General features: G+C 37.7%; 1 protein-coding gene across 1 annotated transcript in view; it reads right to left on the bottom strand.

The window, feature by feature from the left end:
* Positions 1 to 16,776, bottom strand: part of HEPHL1 (hephaestin like 1) — an 85,349-nt gene that overhangs the window by 12,783 nt on the left and 55,790 nt on the right. Inside the window, exons 12-14 of the mRNA XM_063094352.1 lie at positions 14,648 to 14,861; positions 10,161 to 10,300; positions 8,518 to 8,658 (exon numbers count right to left, since the gene is read on the bottom strand). Of these exons, the coding sequence (XP_062950422.1) occupies positions 8,518 to 8,658; positions 10,161 to 10,300; positions 14,648 to 14,861 (495 nt within the window). The remainder of the gene's footprint in view (positions 1 to 8,517; positions 8,659 to 10,160; positions 10,301 to 14,647; positions 14,862 to 16,776) is intronic.

Consider the following 16,776-nt stretch of genomic DNA (forward strand, 5'->3'; position numbering starts at 1 on the left):
GTACAAACAGTGTGAGGTAGGAAAGAGTACCATTCTGACTGCTACTCAAAATACTACCCCAAAGCTATAACCATTATTAATATTTTGGCTTATTTCCCTTCTAGCCTTTTTTTATACTTGTAGTTTGCTTAACATGATACCCTAAGTCTTTCCCATGTCATCAAAATCTTCCTAAATATCACTTAATGGCTACATAATATTCCACTGCACGGATATTCCAAAATTTACTTAACTATTTTTCTATAGATGAATATTTAAGATATTCATGAGAGGTTTCTTGAAGCAGCACAGCCTGCCAATACTTGGCATGGACTGTGGCAAAAGTTGGAGTAGTGGCCAATGAAGATTTTCTTTCCCCTAACCTCACCCTTTTGCAGGCACCTTGATAATTTTTTGCTAATGATACACTAGATTCTTCTTTTTATGCATCTTTAATTTTTTTAAAGTTTATATGAACTTTATTATAATTACTATATTATTAAATATTTTAATGTTATTACACATAAGAGGTAAAATGGAATATTACTCCCCTGTAATTATACCTACAGTTGTTTTCAAGTTTATAACTGTAGGCCACAGCAGCTCTTGACGTTTATTACAGTCACACTTCAACTGTGTAAATCTTTTGAAAAGCCTTTCTCATTGTAAGATCTTTTCTACCTTCAATGTATCTTTTGAAACCAAACTAGAGACTACCGTAGGTTTCTGGTCCAGCATGTAAAGAACTTAGGCATCTTCACTCCATCCTAACAAGTAAAAATCAAAACAAGCTGAAAAATCCACATCTCTTCTTGGATTCTTCAGAGAAGTGAGGTCACAGGGCAAACTGCTGCTCTCCAAAATTGGAGAGAGAGGGAATCACAACTTACTGGAGCAGAAATCTCTGTGGGAACCAGTGCTGGGGTAGGGATACTTGAACTGTAATTGACTAATTACTGGAGGCTCAGTGTGAATAATTCTTAGAGTTAAAAACTCTAGGGGGACCTAGTCATAGGAGTGCCCTCACACTTACGTGAGTTTTACCACCAGGAGCTCTACCAGGTTCTTATGGTGAATGTCAAAGAAAAATCCTCTCCTGCTTCAGGCAGAGGGATGGGAAAAGGAACCATTTAAAAATATACCAGTACTTGCTATTCTCCTTAACAAGGCTTTCTTAAAAGTTTCAGGAGAAACTATTTTACCAGAGTTAACCTGCTGGAGCTTTACCAAAGACTAACTACCTGGGGGAAAGGAAATACCCAACTCCAGCCCCCTCCAGCTTTCCTGTCCCACCTAAAGAGGAGGAAAATTGTGTAGAACTGGTGAAGTTCATGGTCCAGCAGCACAGGTTAACTAAGAGACTAACACCTACTCGAAGGACTATAAAATGCTTCCCTCCCCCGGCCTACACACCTTACCACTCCATTACTAAAGGCATATTTACTGTAATTCCTTATCATGTCCACCTTTCAACAAAAATTTACAAGGCATACTAAAAGGCAAACAAACAAACAAACAAACAAAAAACCCCTCAGCTTGAAGAGACTAGACAAACATAAGAACCAGAGTTAGATATGGCAGGAATGCTGGATTTATCATGCCAGGAATTTTTTTTAAAAAACTGTGATTAATATGGTAAAGACCTGTGCTTGCTAGAAGCAGGAAAGGAGAGGCAAGAGTGGGGAAAGTGAGAGGCTGGTTAATGGATATAAAATTACATCTAGATAGAAAAAAATAAATTCTACTGGTGTACAGTTGATCCAGGAATCTATAATTAACAATGATTTACTGCATGTTGTCAAATGACTAGAAAAGAGAAGATCAAATGTTCACATCACAAAGAAATGATTAAATTTTGCAATGATGAATATACTAATTACCCTGATTAGATCACACATTGTATATATGTATTGAAGTGTAACTCTGCATCCCATAAATATGTACAATGTGTTTCAATAAAAATATAATTAAAAAATAAATGCAAATTTTAAAAATATGCTAAAGGCTTTAATGGAAAAAGTAGGCAACATAAGAGATCAGATGCATATTGTTAGCAGAGACATGAAACATCTAAGAAAGAGTAATAAAGAAATGTGAGAGATTTAAAAAAAAATAACATAACAGAAATAAAGAATGCCTTTGATGGGATCATTAGTAGAATGGACATGGCTGAGGAAAGAACCTCTGAGCTTGAGGATATGACAATAGAAACTTCCAAAACTGAAAAGGAGAGAGAAAAAAGACTTAAAAAACCAGAACAGAATATCCAAAAACTGTGAGACAACTACAAAAGGTGTGCCATATATGTAATGGGAATACCAGAAGAAGAAGAAAAAGAGAAAAAAACAGAAGAACTATTTGAAGTAATAATGATAGATGTCCCCAAATTAATAAAGACATCAAGCCACAGATTCAGGAAGGCATAGAACACCAAGCAGTATGAACATCAAAAATAATTACACCCAGACATATCATATTGAAACTTCAGAAAATCAAAAATAAAGAAAAAAATCTTGAAAGAGGTCAGAGGAAAAAACCACCTTACCTGTAAAGGAGCAATGAAAAGAATTACATCTGAATTCTCCTCAGACCATGCAAGCAAGAACAGTAGAATGAAATATTTAAAGTATTGAGAGGAAAAAAACCCCACCAACCTAAAATACTGTACCCTGTGAAAATATCCTTCAAAAGTGAAGAAGATAAAGACTCTCTCAGACAAACAAAAATCAAGGGAATTTGTCACCAGAAGACCTGCTTTGCAGGAAATGTTAAGACAAGTTCTTCAGAGAGAAGGAACAGGGTTGAGGTCAGAAATTTGGATCTACATAAAGAAAGAAAGAGCATCAAAGAATAAATCAGTAAAGATAAATTAAAAACTTTTTCTTTTTTTATTTTTTTTACTTGATAAATTAATATATATATTTATGGGGAACAGTGTGATGTTTTGATATATGTATGCATTGAGGGAAAATTAAATTGAGCTAATTAATACACACATCACCTCATATACTTATAATTTTTTTGTGGTGAAAACATTTAAAATTTACTCCTTTAGCAATTTTGAGTTATACAATAAATTATTATTATTATTATTATTAATTGATTTAACAGAAAACATTTGTTTAAAATAATAACAGCAACAATATACTTAATTATGTGTATGTACACACATACACACACACACACACACACAAAACATACACAAGGGATGAGAGGGAGAAATCAGTAATATTTCATTATTATAAGTCACTTGCACTACCTAAGAAGGGGTATAGTGTTATTTGAAAGTGAACTTGCATTAATTTTATGCATATATTTTAAATTCTAGAGAAACCAATATTAAATTTTTTAAAAAAAGTATAATTGATATGCTAAGAAAGGAGAGAAAATAGAATCATAGAGAATGCTCAATTAAAACCACAAAAGGCAGAAAAATTGTAGAAGACAAAAAATAAGAACAAAGAGCAAGGACAACAAATAGAAAACAATAACAAATATGCTAAATATTAATTCTACTGTATCAATAATCACCTTAAACTTTCATGATCTAAATACACCACTTAGAAAAAGATTGTCAGAACAGATTAAAAAACAAGACCCAACTATATGTTGTCTACAAGAAACCCACTTTAAATATAAATGCACATGTAGATTAAAAGTGAAGGGATGGGGGAAAATATATCATGTTAACACTAATCATAAGAAAGCAGTAGGAGCTATATTAATTTCAGACAGAGCAGATTTCAGTGAAGAAAAGTTATCTGTGATAAAGAGGGGTATTACATAATGATAAAGGTGGTTAATTCTCTAAGAAGACTTTTAACAATCCTTCTTAGTACATATGTGCCTAACAACAGAGCATCAAAATAAATGAGGTAAAAACTGAAAGAACTACAAGAAGAAATAGATGAATCCACAATTATAATTGGAGACTTTAACCCACTTCTATCAGAAATGAACAGATCCAGCATGCAGAAAATCCATAAGCACATAGTTGAACTCAATAACACCTCTAATCAACTGGATTATAGACATCTATAGACTTCTTCAGTTAACAACAGCAGAATACACATTCTTTTCAAGCTCACATGGAACATTCACCAAGACAGACCATATTCAGGGTCACAAAACACATTTTAACAAGTATCGAAAAATAGAAATTATACATGTCTGTTCTCAGACTACCATGGAATTAAACTAGAAATCAAGAACAGAAAGAAAGCTGGAAAATACCAAAATACATGCAGATTAAACAACAAATGTCTAAATAACACATGGGTCAAAGAAGAAATCTCAAAGTAAATTTCAAAATATTTTGAATTCAATAAAAATACAACTTAAAATTTGTGGGATGCAGCAAAAATATTGAATTTATAGCATTGAATGCATATATTAGAAAAGAAGAAAGATCTGAAATCAGTCATCTAACCCCCCACCTTAGGAACTAGAAAAAAGAAGGTAACTTAAATCCAAAATAAGCAGAAGAAAATAAATGATAAAAATTAGAGCAGAAATCAATGAAATTGAAAACAGAAAATCAACTGAGAAAATCAACAAAACCACAAGCTAATTCTTTTAAAAAAATCGATAAAATTGGTGTCCCTAGCTAAATTAACTAAGTAAAAAAGAGAGAGGATATGAGCTACTGATATTATAAATGAATGAGAGAACATCATTACAGATCCTAAGGACAGTAAAAGGACAATCAAGAAATACTATGAACAGTTCTATGCCCACAAATTTGATAACCCAGATAAAATGAACAAATTCCTTGAAGATACAATCTTTCAAAACACACGTAAGAAAAAAAAAGATAATGTAAATAGGCCTATAGCTATTAAAGAAATTGATCAATCAATAATTAATAACCTTGCAAAACAGCACCAGGCTCAGATAAGTTCACTGATTAATTCTACCAAATATTTAACTAAGAAATTATACCAATACTCCACCATCTCTTTCAGAAAATGGAAGCAGAGGGAATACTTCCTAACTTATTCTATGAGGCCAACATTGTTCTAATACGAAAACCAGACAAAAATAGTACAACAAAAGAAAACTATAGGCCAACTACACTCCTGAACATAGATGCAAAAATCTTCAACAAAATGTTAGTAAATCGAATCCAGCCATGTGAAAAAGAATTATGAACAACCGGAATCTATCCCAAGTATACAAGACTGGTTCAGCATTCAAAAATCAATTAACGTCACCAACAAGCTGGAAAAGAAAAATCACATAATCCTATCAGTAGATGCAGAAAAAGTGTTTGACAAAATTCAACACCCACTCATGATAAAAAACTCTCAGCAAACTAGGAATAGAAGGACTTTCCTCAACCTGATAAAGAACATCTACAAAAAACCAGCAGCCGACATCATACTTAATGGTAAGAAACTTTAAATTCAGGAAAGGAACTAGGCAATAATCTTCCCTCACCACTGCTTTTTTACATTTTACTAGAAGTCCTAGCTAATTCAATAAGATGAGAAAAGGGCATACATATCAGAAAAAAAGAAATCAACTGTCTTGGTTCCCACATAACATGATGATCTACATAGAAAATCTGAAAGAACTGACAGAAAAAAAATACTCGTGGAATTAAGAAGCAATTATAGATTCTAGCAAGACTGCAGGATACAAAGTTAATATACAAAAGTCAATCACTTTCCTATATACAAACAATGAACAAGCAGAATTTGAAATTTAAAACACATTGCCACTATATTAGTTTCCCCCAAAATGAAATATTTAGGTATTAACCTAAAAAAAAAAAAAAAGCAAGATCTATATAAGCAAAACTACAAAACTGTGATAAAAGATATTAAAGAACTGAATAAATGGAGAGATGTTCTGTGTTCATGGATAGGAATACTGAATATTGTCAAGATGTCAATTCTTCTCAACTGTATCTATAGACCCAATGCAATCCCAATTAAAATCCTACCAAGTTACTTTGTGAATGTCAACAAACTGATTCTGAAGTTTATAAGCGGAGACAAAAGACCCAGAATAGTCAACTCAGTGTTAAAAGAGAACAAAGTTGGAGGACTGGCACTATCCAAAGTCAGGACTTACTATAAAGTTTTAGTAATCAAGACAGTGTGGTATAGGTGAAAGAACAGACAAATAGATCAATGGAACAGAATAATGGGCCCAAAAATAGGACCACATAAGTATAGTCAACTGATCTTTGAAAAAGGAGCAAAGGCAATTCAATAAGGAAAGATAGTCTTTTCAACAAATGGTGCTGGAACAACTGGACATCCACATGCAAACAAACAAATGAAAAAATGAATTTAGACAGACCTTGCACCATTTACAGAAATTAACCCATAGTGGCTCATAGACGTAAATGAAAATGTAAAACTATAAAACTCCTAGAAGAAAACATAGGAAAAAACCTGACAACCTTGGATGTGATGACTTTTTAGATACAATACCAAAAACATGATCCATGAAAGAAAATGATAAGCTGGACTTCATTAAAATTAAAACTTTTGCTCTGTGATAGACAATGTCAAGAGAATGAGAATACAAGCCACGGACTGAGAGAAAATATTTGCAAAAGACACATCTAATGAAGGCCTGTTATCCTAATTACACAAAAAACTCTCAAAACTCAACTAAAACAAATAATCTGATTTTTAAAATGGGCAAAAGACTCAGACACCTCATCGAGGAAGAAATATAGATGGCAAGTAAACTAATGAAAAGATGTTCAATATTACATGTTATTAGGGAACAGCAAATTAAAACAATATTGTGATGCTACTACACACCTATTAGAATGGCCAAAATCAAAAATACCAAATACTGGCAAGGATATGAAACAACAGGAGTTCTCATTGACTGCTGGTGGGAGTGCAAAATGGTACAGCCACTTTGGAAGAGTTTGGCAGTTTCTTACAAAACTACACATATTCTTACCATGTAATCTAGCAATTGGGCTCCCTTGTATTTGCCTAAGGGTATTAAAAATCTATGTACAAAAACCTGCAGAATGATATTTATAGCAGCTCTATTTATAATTGCCAAAACTTAGAAGCAACCTAGATGTCCTTTGGTAGGTAAATGGACAAACTGTGGTACATCCACACAATGTAATATTATCCAGCACTAAACAGAAATGAGCTATCAAGCCCTGAAAAGGCACAGAGAAAACTTAAACGCATATCACTAAGTGAAAGAAACCAATCTGAAAAGGCTACATACTGTGTAATTTCAACTATATGACCTTCTGGGGAAAGCAAAACTATGGAGACAGTAAAAAGATCAGTAGTTGCCAGGGGTTAAGGGGGAGGAAGGGATAAATAGGCAGAGCACAGATAATTTTTAGAACAGTGAAACTACTGTATGGCAGTACAATGGTGGATGCATGTCATTGTACATTTGTCAAAACCCATAGAGAGTACATATCAAGAGTGAACTCTAATGTAAATGATGGACTTTGGGTGATAATGATGGGTCAGTGCAGGTTTGTCAATTGTAACATATGTACCACTCTGGTGGAGGTTGTTGGTAATGAAGGAGGCTGTGTGTGTGTGGAGACAGAGGGTATACAGGGAATCTCTGCACCTTCCACTCAATTTGCTGTGAACCTAAAACTGCTCTACAAAATAAAGTTTATTAAATAAATAGCAAGCAAACAAACAAAAAAACCCACAACCAACTGCAGTTCTCCTTTATGAAGCATCCTTTATAAAGTTTTCCCTAATTGCTTCTAATTAATCAATTAGACTTTATGGATTTTCCTTCTCTGAAACTTTTATAAACACTCCTAAGAATATTCCTAAATTTTTCACCACTTAGAACTTTATCATATATAATCAGCATCACTATTGAAATGATTCATCTTGTTTTGGGGTTTTTTTTTTCCCAAACATTTTAATCCTCTTGAGAGAAACATGTAGTTAAGAGCTTAAGTACTGGAGTCAAACAAGCTGGGCTTCCACCATTACTAATACATGATCTGGTTCTTTACCCCTCTGTGCTTTAGTCATTTGTTAAATGGATATAACAATACCATATTTCATCAACTATAAGATGCAAACTTTTCACACTTTAACATATCTGAAGTTGGGATGCATTGTTCAATCTGTAGCATGTTAAGGTTTAATCGGAAGCATGTTTTTCTTTTTTTAGCAACAGATCAAATAATAATGGGTGATATACTCAATGGCGTTAGATTTGATGAAATATGTTAGTGTTTACCTTGCTGGGTTGCTGTAAGGATAAATGAGTTTTTGATTTCTTTCTTTTTTAAACGTAACGCATAGCACCTGGCACAAGGTTAACACTCAATATATGTGTATGTGTTAGCCATATTTATTTCCTACTATCCTTTGAGGTCCCTAATGGAGCCCTAGAAATTTCATGAACAATCGGTCATTCGGTGAATGATGATCTCATACCAGAGTGACTAGGTAACGGCTGAAACACACTGACATTAAGTTGAGCGATCCAAGACCCCCCAGAGATCAGAAAAGAGTTGAATCTGGTGTCCTCAGGACGGAGCAGACCTCCGGTGTAACTCACCTGGCTCTGTGATGGGCACTTGGAGTTGCTTCCCACTATCCATATTCTCCACCCCCTGGGCTGAGATGGAGTAGGGCCGTCTGGCTTTGTTCTTAAATATGATCAGGACAGAGTCACCCACCTCGGCATGAATCATTGGGCCTAAAGGCAAAACACAGGCCTGTGTGCATTATCGTTGCTCTTTTCAACACTTATGTAATTTAAATGTACGTAGTATTTAGCAAAATAAAATAAATACTATCGTCTTCATTAGTGTACCTCTTTCAGAGGGCAATATTGTGTAGTATTAAATACCATGTAGCGTTTGGCAGTGGGACCAACCTGGGTTTAATCCTGCCTCCTTCACTTATTAGAGGGGCCTTGGGTTAATTATGTAATCTGTCTGAGTCTATTTCCTCATCTGTAAAATGGGTTTAATAATACCTTCTTTCTCATAGGATTATAGTAAGGATTAAATAAGAAAAATATATGTTAAGTGCTTATTTCAGTACATTGAAACATAATAAGTACTCAATAAATGTTTAACTTTTTACTACGGTTAAGAAATAATCTCCAGGAAAAGCCACATCCACGTGATATGGCGACTTTCCATTGTAATCGCCCTGTATGTAACCTTTGGAAAATCTGAAATTGCTCATTATCTGATAAATGGATATGATAAGTATTTAATGAAATAATCTGTATAAAAGGGATTTGAAAGATAAGAGTGAAATAAAAACATTTGTGTATTGGTTTATGATCAATCCAGTGATTTCACTAACGCATGTCTAATGCTGTTTCTCAATATCTGGATACCTCGAGGAGACATATGCTCTTCAGCTTCTCATGTGTGCACATTTCTGTTGGAAACAACCAACCTATGTGAGAATGAGCCAACACTCACTAGTAAGACCTGTGCCGGGCTGACTGTGGGAGGCCTCTTGCCCAACCAGGTGCCTCACACCTTGTGGTGCTCAGACATGCATGCCCCACATGACAGAGCATGGTTCTCACAATGGTCTTCATAAGGTATTGCTTCATGGTGAGTAGACTCCCATTTGGAAGCACCTCAGACCTGACCTCTGTGGTTCTCTCTTGGGTATTTGGTGCATTCTACATTCACAGGGAGATACACTCATGGTGGGTGGTCTGGCCACACCCATTCCTTCTTCACCGATTCAAGCCATGGTTTTAATTGCTTTTCTGAGAAAGACTGCTAAAGGCATAGATAAATCAAACTTTACTGGACTATCATTATCTTTAGAAGAAAATATTTAGCATGAATCAGGAAGTTTCAAATCGCACTCATTGTTTTAAGTGATAAAGCTAGAAAAGGAAATTCTATGCATGTTTTTAAACAGTAAGTTCAGATATAGTTACAGATAGGTACATGTGTATGTATATATTAAGATCATTAATAAGATTGTACTTATTAAATACACATGACTTTCTCTATTGATAACTAAGAATAAATGCACACAGCATGCTCCCTGATAACGGCAGAGCAGGAAGATAATGCACTTGGACAAATGCGGTCAGGCTACTCTATTCCTTCCATCCCTTCTCAGGCACAAGTCTAACAGGACATGCATGTGCATATGCGTGTGTGTCGGAGCACATGCATGCTTGGGGCTGACGGTGCACAGCTGAAACCTGTGCCGTACCCAGGAGTGCTAAGTGTTCCTCTCGTGGCGGGCGGGCTTTGATCTCCACAAATTCTCCATTGGTGTATTCTCTGTAAATCACTTTCTTATACTGAGAACCAATCCAGTTTTCAGTGTGGTTCATAAATATATCTCCATGTCTGCAAATCAGAAACATCAGAAATTAAAGTGGTCAGAAGGCAGAAAAACCTTGAATGCTTCTGAGTGAGTCGGGATTACTCTAGAGCAATGCTCCCCAAACCTGGCTGTAATCAGCTCCCTGGGAAGCTGGCCTCTTGCAACACTCTCTGAGAGTGGGGCCAGGAATCTGCCCTTTAAAGCTCCTTGGGTTCTGAGATGGGCAGCCCAGCACCAGCCTCTGTGGCCCACCCTTGGAAACCATCGCTCTAAATCCCTGCCAGGTGTTGAAAGGAGCCAACCTTAGAGAGTCTTCAGGGCCCCTTGAGGCTGTGCTTGTCTTCTTGGGACTAACCTCACACACATGCACATTCATGCATGCATATATACCCTCTACACCCTGAATTCCCCCACACGTCAAATGTCTCATTCTGTATCTTGTTATGCTTTTCTACTTTGAAAGATCTCAGGAATGGCTTCGGGTTGTATAGTGTGCATATACCCATATACAAATACAGATACAGTCAATTCTTATTATTCATGGTAGTTATGTTCTAGAAAGTCACTGTGAAGACCACATTAACGAATACTGAACCATACAGGGTATATTTCCATGCAAACCTCTGGTCACAATATTTTCATCAGCAATTCGATATATAACCTTGTTTTATGTATGTTCCTGTTTAAAGATACCTTATTTAATATATATTGCTGATTCATTAACATTCAATTCACAGCCAATGGCACTATAACTCACACCTGAATGAAGCTTCTCTGACACACGTACGTTCTCTGAAAGGCACATCACAGTCCTCTTGCACTTGGGAACACTAGAGAGCACTTCAGCACTATGCTTTGGGGACCATTTTAAACAGGGAAGTTACTGACATAAAGCACACAAATGCAGAAATTGTGGCACTAAACAGACCAAAAAAGGACACTCATTTACAGTATGACAGCTGATACAAGAAGGCAGAGAGATGCCTTATTTAACCTATGTTGGGAACAGATACGTCAGGCAACTTAAATTTTTTGGCACTCTAGAGGTATTTGCAAATAATCGTAAAAGTGCCACAAGAATTCATTTGGGGGTTACAAATAAATTTTAGCAAGCAGGAAAGTCTTCAAATGTGTCATCTATGAATAATGAGGATCAACTGTTTATGTACATGTCTATCTAATCTATCACTTGGTAGATCATCACAAAAGATAGATTTTAAAAACTATTAATTTTATCTCCAAAATATTGTGAGTCTCACACACTTCCATTTCCCTCCGTTAACTGCCCTCACTCTAATCTAAGCCACCTACATCACGATAGTGGATCGAATGGTCCCCCAAAGTCATTGAAGCTTAATCCCCACTGTAACTGTTGAGGGTGAGAAATCCTATTATGATAATTGGAAAGTGGAGCCTTGAAGAGGTGATTAGATTGTGAGGACCTTGCAATAGCGAATTGTTTAATGGTGGACATGGGCGAGGTTCTGAGGGCTTTAAAGGGGGAGCACATGAGGAGCCATCTGTCTCTCTCTGCTCTGCCATTCTGCCATGTGACCCCTGCATCACTATTACCATCAGCAAGGCCTTTACCAGATGTGTTCCCTGGACTCTGCACCTCCCGGCCTCCAAAACTATAAGCAATAAATATTGTTTCTTTACAAATTAGCCAGTTCCAAGTATTTTGTTATAAGCAACAGAAACGGACTAATACAGTCACTGACCTGTATCAATTGGACTTGTTCCTCATCATTCTTCCTGCCACCTCTACTCCTCCCTTCCTCAGTCTCTACACTGCAGGCAGAGTGATCCTAAGCTGTAAATTTGACCATGTTCATCCTTGTGGAAAACTAGTGGCTTCCCACTGCCAAGCCCCTTCCCGCTTGGCCTTTGCCATCTCCTGCCTCCCCCACCCCACTCTATACTGGGATCATTCTAAACATTCATTTTCTTGCACATGACATGCCCTCCCTCACCTCCAGGCCTTTATACATGTTGGTTCCTCTGCCAAGAACATGTTCCCACTTCTTCATCTGGCCTACACTTCACAGCAGCCCAGCTCAAAGACCACTTCTTCCAGGAAGGTTCTCTGACCACCTACCCTCTCCCCAGCCTTCCCCAGGATGGGCTGTGTGCTTCTGCCCAAGCTCGCACTGCACTCTGCACTTCCCCACTCATGGTGACTGCCTTACTCCACATGTTTGTTCTAACCAAGGACTGTGGATTGTGTGGGAAAGGACTTTGTCTGTCAAGTTCTATAGTAACTTGATTTGTTTTCAAATTCCTTCTCACTTCAAACTCCCCTCTGGCATTGTGTTGTCCCATTTATTAACTTTCTGGGATCCCAAGGCCTTCCCAGCATGTTCTTAGGAAACCGCAAAGAAAGACTACCAGGTCCCAAGATGGGGCAGAAGGTCTTTGCTGACCAGGACAACCCATACCAACAGGTGGTTCAAAATCCAGATACATCCCACCATGGCCCTTGGGTAAAGTGCAGAGGCACAGCAATGCGGGTGCAGAAGGGACATTTGTTCCTAGGCTCCTATGTACAGAGGTAACGTAGATGCCACTGGGAGACTCTGTAATTTCAATTCTGTTCTGAGTTTTTATCTATAGAATTTGGTGTACTTTGAACATGTGAAAATGTCCTTACCTTGTTTTGCCTTTATTTATTTATGGGCACTAACTAGAGTGACAGCGGAAAGGTGTAATTATAGGGTTTTGCCCCTCTCCTTGCCCCAGCATCCTCTCTCTGTCACTTAAGAGAGTCCCAGAAGGCTGGGTAGGGCTTCCTGCCAACCCAGAGGGGTGGCGGCATAAAACAGAAACTAAAATTAGTTGCAAGAAAATAATTAAGGCCATATTTCTTATACACTCATGGGCTAAGATTATACACAGGACATAATTATTATACAATTATTTCTTCAGGTATGGCAGCCTTTTAATAAAAAGGAAGGCCAAATTAGTATTCATTTCATTTTCCACTGCACCAGCATGTCTTTAGCTTGTGCTGTCAGCACTAGTTTTACAGAAGAGGAGTGTGTCGTTTAACAAATGGGTTAGTGAATAAATGAATGGATTTTAAATCAAATTGTCCTTAAGGCAATTTTTTTTTTCAAAATGAAGAGTCATTTTGGGTTTTTCGTTTGTTTTTTCATTTATCCATCAGGTGGCATACTTTTTTTTTTTTCCCCAGGAGTCTGAAACCTCAAAACAAATGCCAGCAGGCACAGGAAAAGAAACCTATGTGTTAAGCTCAGTAACTGTCGCATACAGGGTAGTTCCTGCGTAGCACAGCCATGGGGGATTAGTATGTGATGTGGAGAGGGGAGTGTGGTGGGGAAGGGTATGGAGTGTGGGTGCTGCGGGAGGGAGAAGAGGATGGAGATGGGCGAGGTGATAAAAAACAAAGAGGAACCAGGGCACAAAAAGGAATGTGGTATGCTGGAGAGAACACAGATTTGTCATTCAAAAGATTTATGTTCATTTCCAACTCTGCCAAAGACTAGTTGGATGACTATACTATTTGCACCCGTGTTTCCTCATCTGCGTGTGGGGACAGTAATACTCACGCAGCGAGCTGCTGTGAAGCAGGGGGATTTGGGGGGCTGGGGGGTGTCTGTAGTCTGCTCCTGACTTCTTTGTTTAGTTCTATCCTAGTGCACCCTGGGGGGCCTGGTCACCAGACTCTCTGGCTTAAGACAGTAGAAAGCCAGTACCCACCCGCCTACTCCTTCTTGAGCATTACCTATTCTTTGGCATGTAGCACTGGGTGACAGCACTTTCAAGGGACTTTCTAGTACGGGGCCTAGTAGAGAGGCCTGTTCTGCCTGTCCTACTGCAGGAACCTCTCCCTAGGCCATGGCCCCCCACCCTTCCTTGGTCGTCCCCGACCTGGATCAGTGTTGTGCCCATGGCTTATCCTCAGTTGATGACCTTTCCCGAGGTCATCAATCTATCTACAGCAGTCCACACTCTCACTCCGGTTTTGTATGCTGCCTCTGCCTCCCCTGACCCCTTGTGTCCTCTCAGTCCCACCACCACTGTGAGATCTGCCTCTTTCCGGAAACCCTTCACTCTAGGGGCTCACTCAAAGGCACGTCCCTTGAAAGGACAGTCACATAGCAGGCGCAGCCACGCTAGGGCAGGTGTATTACATACACAGAGCCTGCCGCGGAGTGCTCTCGAAATGACTTCAGACTCCCTTCCAGGGGTGAGATGGGCAGCTCCCCTAACCTTCTGGGCACATAGGTAAAATTCTCTACTGGAACGGTGCAGACAAAGCCAGGGCATTTTTAGTTTCCACATTTGATAAAGGCCTACAGAGCATGCGCAATCCCACCAAAGAGGCTTGGCGGCTTCGCCTGTGGTACCTTTCCCCTCCTGCGTCCACGTGCTGCTTTTCGAACTCCCAGTTTTTGTTAGGGGCATAATCCCATTCTACCTCTTCAGCGGCGATGTAAAAGGTTCTAATCATCCCGTAGGGCTGCTCGGAAGGGTCCTTGTTGCCGCAGCTGTTGACCTCATATATCTGATTCATGCCTCTGGAGAAGTGGTGCAGCGTGGAGCAAAAAACCCTGAAAATACCTGAAAGAGAAACGGCTTGGCATTGTGCGGTGCTGCTTTTGTTTGTTATTGTCGGTCTGCATTTAGCAAACCTACATATTTTATTCTAAAATAAATAACCAGTAACCTGGATTTTTAAAATAATGATTCTTTTCTTTTTTCTTAATTGACCCCATAATAATTGCATATATTTATGAGGTAAATGTGATATTTGTGTACATGTATACAATGTGCAATGATCATATCAGGATAATTAGCATATCCATCACCTCAAACATTTGTCATTTCCTCATATTGGGAATATTCAAAATTCCCTCTACTAGCTATTTGAAATTACGTAATAACTTGCTGTTAACAGTAATCTCCCTACGGTGCTATAGAACACTAGATCTTATTCTTTCTATATAGTATTTTAAACTCTGATCCCAGGGGAATAAATTAATTTGAATATATTTACTTCTGGGGGAAAAAGTACCATCTAAAATTCATCTGTAGTGGAAAAATAAAACTTACAATGTTGCTACCAAGAAATGACTTCTTTGGGTCTTCCCTACAATACATACCTGTTGGAAGACAGTTACTCTGGGAAAATCACTGATAGGTATGACTATCTTAGCCCAAACCAGTTTAAAAAGAACAAATTATCTGTAAGATGATAATCCTAGGCAAAGTTCAAATGAGTTCACATTTCCAAATTCATTTATTTTGCCCTAAAGGATTTCATAAATTATAAAAGAGCAATAAATATATAAGGTATTTTTATTATTACTAAAGCCAAATGTATTACCTCATTAATATCTTGAGCAAATTGAGTTCATCTATTGGTACGTCTACATTATGCCAGATGAAAAGAAAAAAATAACAATCCACTTGATTTCTCTACATAATACCAACAATCATGCCTGACCAAAAATTATGTAATTTCTTGAAATGAATTTTCTAGCCGCATTGGCAGAAGATAGATATATCCTAATTGAACTCACCATAAAATCATATAAAACAAATACACTTATTGAAGATATTAACTCTCCATGAAATTATTGGATCAATAAATCATCCCTTTCTCTAGCAGATTTTGTTCTTAGAGGTGAATGATTATTGTGCCTCTCATTAACCATCTACAATGCACAAAGACAGCTGCTATCTTGCTCCATACGTAGCTCTGTTGTCTCAATATCGCCAAGTTACCCATTCTAGATGAGTAAAAACTGTTGATTCAATGGGTACGCAAGTGCCCCCAGGCACTGATGAGGACCTCATAAGGAAGGGTCTTTGTGAAGCCATAAAGAAGACACCTCTGAAGACAGACTTGGAAAGACCTCCCCTCTGCATATTTTTTTTCAAGGCAGCCCATTATTTATGTGTTCATTATGATTCTTCAATAGTCAAGGAATTATCTTCTCTACAAGCAAGGAGGAAATGTTTGATTGCAGACTACAGTCTGCCCCCTTTTTCAGCACTCTTCCTGGCTTATAGGTAAGGGACAGGAATTGGTGACATGTCCAAGCTTTTAAGTAGTCACAGATTTATGTTCTGAACCTAACATAAACCAGAAAACATTGTTACGAAGCTCTGTAGAAGGGTGTAGGGCACATGAGTAATGATCAAGGCACTGGAATAAGAAGCCAAATCTCTAAACTTATTCTAGCTAGCTCTAGCTTTGAGTGTCTGTATCTATGGATTAAAATGATTTGGCTGTTTCCCAATCTCCTCCCCTCTTTGGTCTTGAACAAAGGCATCCCTTGGTTTGGGTGAGTCATAATTGATCAACTACACTAATGTAGAGAGGTTGAACACTAGGAGAAGTTTATAAGTTTACAAGGCAAAAATTATAGAGTGCCTAGTTTCAGGCAGTTCTTAGGCAAAAGTTTCGAAGCCTAAGCCTCAAGTTCTTTACTGATGACACAGAGGCATCTAAACTACAGTTCCAGCGTGA

Source organism: Cynocephalus volans, chromosome 4 (assembly GCF_027409185.1).
Source record: "Cynocephalus volans isolate mCynVol1 chromosome 4, mCynVol1.pri, whole genome shotgun sequence".
NCBI classification, from domain to species: domain Eukaryota; kingdom Metazoa; phylum Chordata; class Mammalia; order Dermoptera; family Cynocephalidae; genus Cynocephalus; species Cynocephalus volans.